Source organism: Saccostrea cucullata, unplaced genomic scaffold (genome assembly GCF_032062105.1).
Source record: "Saccostrea cucullata isolate Sc308-1 unplaced genomic scaffold, CSIRO_AGI_Scuc_v1 ctg146, whole genome shotgun sequence".
In the NCBI taxonomy this organism is placed as follows: Eukaryota; Metazoa; Mollusca; class Bivalvia; order Ostreida; family Ostreidae; genus Saccostrea; species Saccostrea cuccullata.
Window position 1 is genome coordinate 1,452,756 of NW_026919274.1, and position 7,293 is coordinate 1,460,048.

Sequence of the window (7,293 nt, forward strand, 5' to 3'; positions counted from 1 at the left end):
ATATGATAATTTAAAAATATCTACAAGGTTAAGACTGTTTTCCAAGTCGATGAAAAAAAAAAAGAAAAAAAAGAAAACACACGGATAATGAAAATGCTTTTATTTTCCGCTTTGAGCGAATTTTATTCATTATCCTTACTAATGTGGCTTGTTATTTATCAAATGCAATGTTTTCAAAACTGTATCGTGAACTTTACACAAAATCATTTCCTGTTACTTGTTTATTTTAAAACTCGCTTCCTTGAGAATAAATGAATGATGTTTGTTTAATGTCCCTCTCGGGAATTTTTCACCCGTGTTGAGATGCTACCTTTTGCTGGAAATTTAGACCTATACCCGACACCCCAGGACATCGATCAAGGAGGGATATTTTTCGTACCAGCACCAACTGCGACATGAGTTCTCGGTTTATGCAGTTTTTTCTGAAGGACCGGTCTCCACAATTTGTTGAATGACACAAACAGTTATTGCTCTTCATTAATATACATGTTCCGATTAAAAGTCCAAGCTGTGAACTTTTGAGATAAGAAATAGAAGAGGCGAACCAGGCAATTTGTAGAAAAAGCAATATTTTTCAAATCTTGAATTTTTCACAATGTGAATGGCCTTGCTCATGTTTCTTTCTCTTCAAATCTGATATTTGTGTCATCCCTTGCCCCTTTTCCAGAATTGTATGATTCGGATGAAGTTTTTGACAAATCTAAAGATTCATATTCTGAAATGTCTAGATTTTGCTGTACTTCATCTATAGTTGAGTATGGTCTTCTTTTAGCGCTTTGTGCATAAATTGCGGTGGATTCAAATGATGATGCAGGTTCATAGTACACGGCACTGGCGTCTGGTAAAATTTCAATGTAATTTGTTTTCTCTTGTATTTCTGACAGTTCTGCAGGACAGAAGTAACGTTTGCTGACCCTGTCTTGAGGTCTGTTCATTTTTAGTGATTTTTTATGCTTTGGGAATGATTCCGGGGAGAGGTATTTGTAATCATTTTCTTTTCTGCTGGGAAGGACCCGATCTGCACGATCGTAGATATGATTGCCTTCAATTGGTCGATGTTCCATTTGAAGAATTGTGCTGTACCTTTGATTGTTACGTAAATAACTAAGTTGAGGCTCTTTTTGAAGTCTGAACGAAAAAAATAGTTTTAATTCATTAAAAATAAATGATTAAATTTATCTTCGTTCATTGCTTGGAAATGTGCCAAAAACAAAACCTGTCATTTTAAAAATAGATTATAAATACCTTTTAATCTTCCGTCTCTGGACAAAAACAATGAACAGGAATATGAATAAAAGGAAAAATAAGAATCCACAAACACTGAGGAGAACTGGCAAAAAGGCTGGAAAGATGCAATTTTAAGTTCTTTTATGCAATTGATTACACATGTTACATATTCTCTGAATATTTTTTTTTATCTAGGGTAATTAGCAGACGACAAGTTACATGTACTTACAATTCAAATGACTTGAAGACATTTCTTTCTTGATTTTTATTTCAGTAGTACTTGACTGAATGGTAGTCTTCTTGTCATTCAACGTGGATAAAACTTCAGACTGTGTCTGGTCAGATGGATTTTGATGAGTCTGATCAGTTTCTCTGACGGCAGACGAAGCTAGATTTGATTTCTCTTTCATTCTTGTATTTTCAGTTTTGTCTGAAGCATTCATTGTGTTGGTGGAAAGAGTCAGAGTTTTCTCCTCCCACAAAATGGGATTAAATGTTGACTTTGTTGTGAAAATCGTCCATGGGTTTGTATTTTTCTTGGTATGATTATGTCTAGTGCTTTGAATGTGATTTGGTTGAGAGCGTTGTTCTGTCACGACTGTTGGAATAGTAGAGTATTCAGTAGATTTTGCCGAAATAACATTATTGTCTTTGATTGTTTGAGAAGTATTGCATTCAGGGTTATTTGAACCATTTATGAGTTGTGGAGGGTTTGCTGAAGTCGGCGTGGAATTCCTTATAATCACCATTTTCATTGGTTTGAGGTTTGAAAACTTTTTAAAATCACTTTCTTTAACAAGTGTTCTATCTCTTGCTGTCGTTAAGTATGACAAATCTTTTGTTGAATGTGATACTGTTTGAGATCTTTTCCTTTGCAGTAGTGGAGAAGACGTTGTAATTGTTGACGTTTGCTGTGATATTATCCTTATAGAAATTGGTACGCTTTGTGCTACTGTTGTTAATCCTTTTGGTATTGTTACAGGCACCGTATTTTTTGAAGTGTAAACCATTTCTTTGTACGAGGCAACTAAATAAAAAGTTTTAAAAATATTGTAATTGTCGCTTTTCTAGCGACTTACAAAAAAATTGTCGAATGGGGGGGGGGGTTGACCTTTAAAATCAATCAATTCATTAACTGATTTTTATTTCAAAAAATGATTTAAGGAATGTATTTTGATTTCAACAGGAAACCTTTTTTTCTGATAGCCATGTTAACAATTCTCTGTGTAAAAAAGTGATATAAATTAAATTAAACGGAACACACCATTCATGGAAATAAATTCCGTGAACTCCTAATTATCGTATTTGAAATAAAAAGAGATGTCTGGAGCAGCGAGGCATGCATATCATTTCTTAAAAAAAAACTAGAAGCTATAACAACAATATTTGATGCCGGGTATATACCTGACCATTGCAGTTTAAATCCTCTAGCAGTATGGGAATCATCATCATGAATGAAACCAAAACTTTTCTCCCTTTGGCAATAAAACTGCGAGTAGACCCGTTTCCACATTGTTTGTACATAGTGAATTGAGATTCATACTCTTCTATCTGTGAAGTGCAATTGATATAAGAATTGCGAAATCCCTGTTATGAGCTCTGATAAAAGTTATTTTAGCTTGAATACAAGTTTCCGTAAGATTTTCCATGTAACCACAATCAACATTTAGATAATCAATCAAATAAACAATCATATGCTATAAAATGAAAAATGTATTTGAATAAATAAGATATATTTAGATTTATTAGATTACAAAATGTTTTCAAGCTCAAAAGTCCATTTAACAATACAAAACTGGAGCTGAGCAAACATGGACCTAAAAGAACAGACGTGGGGTGCCATGGAGAAGTGATCATCCCTTGCCAACCTTTCATATAAATCATTCTATACATTTAAAATGACAAACACGGATTTGAGGATATCCGGACATAAGCATCAAAGGCAAAGTATTATAATCAAACTGACAGTATAGCTGCGTTTAGTTAATCTTCTGTTGAGTTTAATTATAGTTAATTAGATAAATTCAAAATGAAATAGATAGTTTTTCAAGATAAAAGGTACATAAGTTTGATAAACTGATACATGGGTATTCGGACCACCAAACAGTGTCTTATAATCATGAATAAAATATAAAGATAAGGAATGATATATGTGAGTTTTAGTCCATTTTGAATATACAAATCGGGAGCAGAACAAACGCAGGCCTTTAAAAACATCAGACTTAGAATCAAGTGCGATGGAGGAGTGAACATTTCCTGCCAACAACTCAAATCCTCTGTGTGCTCCTAGTCATGATAGGGAAAACGGAACAATCTGTAGACATTTCACTGTGTAATTAATGGACTAATGATTAGTATGAAAAACGACAGCCAGTATTTGACTTATTGATAGGTTGTATTTGCTGTCAAGGTCATTGTTTTGACCATAAATTTGAATATAATGACTTCAAAGGAGACTATTGATATCCTTGTTGCAAAGGCTTGTCTCATTTTAGAAATTATGGAATGTCTTGCCATCGACATCTTAGGTCCCCTACCATAAACTAGAGAAGGAAAACAATACATTATGGTTGTTGGAGATTATTTCTCCAAATTGAAAGAGGCATTTGCATTGGAGGATCATACAGCACAGACGGTTGCTGATAAGCTTGTTACGGAAGTAATATGCCGCTTAGGCATACCATTTAGAATCCATACCGACCAAGGCCGTGAATTCGAATCGGCACTGTTTGCTGAGTTGTGTTCTCTCTTGGAGATGATAAAATCCCGTACCACGCCATATCACCCTCAATCCGACGGTATGGTAGAGAGATTCAACCGCACACTCCAGCAAATTTATCCATCTTTGTCAATGAGAACAGATCTAATTGGGATGACCACTTGCCATATTTGATGATGGCCTACCGTGCCACGGTTCACGAGAGTACAAAATGTACTCCCAATCTGGTCATGTTAGGAAGAGAAATCAATCTGCCCATAGATGTTATAGCTGGTACAACTCCTACAAATCCACCAGAGATTGGCTTACGTAGAATGGATTCGCCCGAGAAGCCATGTGGTATATGTTATATGAAATTGTTCAAACGTAAAATATGCTTTTTACTAACTTTTTGGCAAGATATGATGCACGTGATTTTATATTCCAAGAAAAAAGATGGTATTTTAGTGTTAAGGAAAATATAATTTATAATTGTGTTTCCGGATTGTTTTTGTTCCATTTAGAGTGACGTCACAATTGTTTTCCCAATTCGTACCAAAGCTTATTGACTCTAATTACACACAAGAAATTCTTTCTCTTAAAAAATTTTGCAATAGTAACATAATATTTTACATGCATTTTAAAATGAAAATAATGTAAGTTTCCAATTAAATTATCAGTCCTTTCCATTTAAATGTTTAGGAGATTTGGCGAGTTTTGGGATTTGGATACGCTTCATTCAATCATTCATCTTATGATTTTACATAGATAAAGCCTTGTTCCCTTGAATAATAAAGCAAAGAATACATTATATGTAAATTTCAACTTACATGTATGAAGAACTTCTAGCTTTAAGCTTTATTGTTTTGAATTTATATTTGTATAAAATCTTAATTTTGCATGCTTAACATTCTCCTGTGTGTTTGTGACTTATTTATTTGACATAAAGTGTATTTCACTTAAGAAATGATATTTCGATCCTCAGGATGCAATCTATTCATGAGTCAAGTTTGATGACAATGTATAGTATTCTCCTTTCAGAGATTAAGTTTCTTTAAGATAACAAATTTTGTTGCCAATTTTTTATGGTAAAAATGATTGCAATAATTGAACAATATAAAACTGATTTCTCGAGTAGCATTGACTAGAGCACTCTATGTAAATGACTCACGGTAGGAAAAAAACGCAAACGTTTCATGAAAGTGCAGTAGAAATTATTCAATAACGTAAGTTTCAATTAATAGATTATCTAAGTAAACTAAATTAATAGATTATCTAACGAAACTTTAAACTCGAAAATTAAATCCATCTCATTAGACGAATGCTAGTTGTATCTATATCTATATTTAATACAAGACTTTTTACCATCATTTGCAAACGTGCGATTTTAATACTTCACTTTATAGTGAATGAATAAGTAAATAAATTGACCTGTAAGAAATCATCACAGTCAAATCCTATTGTTTTATGGATATCCTGGTCTTCTATAATTATGGAAATGTTGTTGGCATTGAGTGGCGCCTCTATCATCCACGTAACATTGCAATTTTTCGGGTAATTACCAGGGTATCCAGGAGACGTTATGATTCCTTTTGTTTCGTATGCATCCAGTCCTATTAGATAAAATTAAGAGGATAGAAAGTATTATTTTCTAGAGTATACATCTACCTAGTATGTTGAGTATACATGGCATAACAATATTTCCCTTTTGCTAGCCATTGAAATTACAACTTAACACAACTTTTATCTTAGAAATGAAATAATTAGACAATTTTAAAACTGTGCGACTTTTGAAATAACCAGTAAGATTGGCTACTTGTTCACAAAAAAGAAAAATAAAGTACCTAAAGCATAATAATGCTTCCTAAAACTCTGACCCAGCGATACTCTAGTCTCTGTATTGTTCACATATAGTTTGTGTCTGTCACATACAATGATTTTATCTTTCTAAATTTCATTGAAAATCAATATTTGATAAGGGCATTTTCTAAAGTTTATTTTATTTAGCGTCAACCTTAAATTCAAAAACGTATCTCTCTACCCGAAAAAAAATCAAACAAATTTAGAGGGGATAAAGCAACATTTTAAGCACAGTTTTAGAATCCCTCATCATTATCTGATAATTAAAAAAATAGATACCTTTCCCAAGGATTTGTATTATCAGTTTTGATTCGTGGTTTTTGTTTTTTTTAAAGATTGAGCCTCAAAACCAATCCTTCCACGGACGCTGAACATAAGAAAATCTTCCAATCTTGAACATGCAAAAAAATTTTAGAACATGGGACAATCCATTTAAACAATACAAATTGAGAGTAGAGCAAACGCAAGCCTTATAAAAATGAGTAGGGATTAGGTGCCATGGACAAGTAAGCATCCCCTGTCAACAAATTAAGCTCCCCGTGCACTCCTTCTCATGATCAGAACAGCGGAAATCCTTAGACAATTCAGTACGTAAGAAATGATCAAACAGTGAGGAGAACGTCAGTATGCTTTCAACATAAAAATAGACTATATTTGCCTACAAGGTCAAGAGTAAGAAAAGAACTTGGAAAGCTGACTTGAAATGAGACTGTTGATATCCTTGTTCATCAGCTTGTTTTTCAATAGCTGAACGGGTTTTAAAAACGGATCATAAGAGTATTTGTTTGTGTATCGAATCAAAGGGGATATATAAATTAAATATGCACGTGATATAAGGACATGTATATGAAATATATGGAGATAACAAACAGTATTCAAGATCAAAAGTCCATAAAAGAATACAAAATAGGATCAGAGCAAACACGGACCTCAGATATATCATAGGTGGGGTCAGGTGCCACAGATGAGTGAGCATCCCCTGCCGACACCCGTATAATGCTACATCAGTAAGGGGAGTTGAGGACGGATAAATTAAAGTCATCACGTTTGTCATTAAGTGTTGCTGTAAGGTAACACTTAACACCGTTTTCTAGTTAAATATCAATATGTGCAACTTTTCTTTTTGACTCTGTTGTATCTGTTAAGCGCTTGGGATATATCGAGTCGACGTTGGAATGGAAGTAACAATTTTTAATTATGTTGATACTCTGTCGTCGATATGTCTAAATGTTTTCTTCTATTTGTGTATAAGCTTTTGAAAAGATTATGTTTTTTGAAACGTGAACATATATTTTGAAACTTAAGATAAATGTGAATAATTTTTATGGCATTTGATCTTTCAAGAAAAAAAACATTTCAAACTGAGAAAAATATAGTTTAAAGAGCAAATGAATGTGTTTTTTTTTAAGTTATTTTTCAAGTTTTTGGTACCCCCACAATTAATTGCATCCCTGCTTTGATTAATTTTAATTTATCATTCTTATATCTAGATTTCAGTTAAAGATAAA

At 33.2% G+C, this 7,293-nt stretch overlaps 1 protein-coding gene across 1 annotated transcript; it reads right to left on the reverse strand.

Moving 5' to 3' along the window:
* Positions 1–312: 312 nt before the first annotated feature.
* On the reverse strand, positions 313–5,660 carry LOC134283643 (uncharacterized). Its single transcript, XM_062766148.1, has 5 exons — positions 5,357–5,660; positions 2,632–2,778; positions 1,457–2,254; positions 1,246–1,342; positions 313–1,128 (listed from the first exon to the last, which is right to left on the reverse strand). The coding sequence occupies exons 2-5, from the start codon at positions 2,738–2,740 to the stop codon at positions 612–614; spliced, it is 1,521 nt and encodes a 506-aa protein (XP_062622132.1). The 5' UTR covers positions 2,741–2,778; positions 5,357–5,660; the 3' UTR covers positions 313–611.
* Between the last annotated feature and the right edge of the window lie 1,633 nt (positions 5,661–7,293).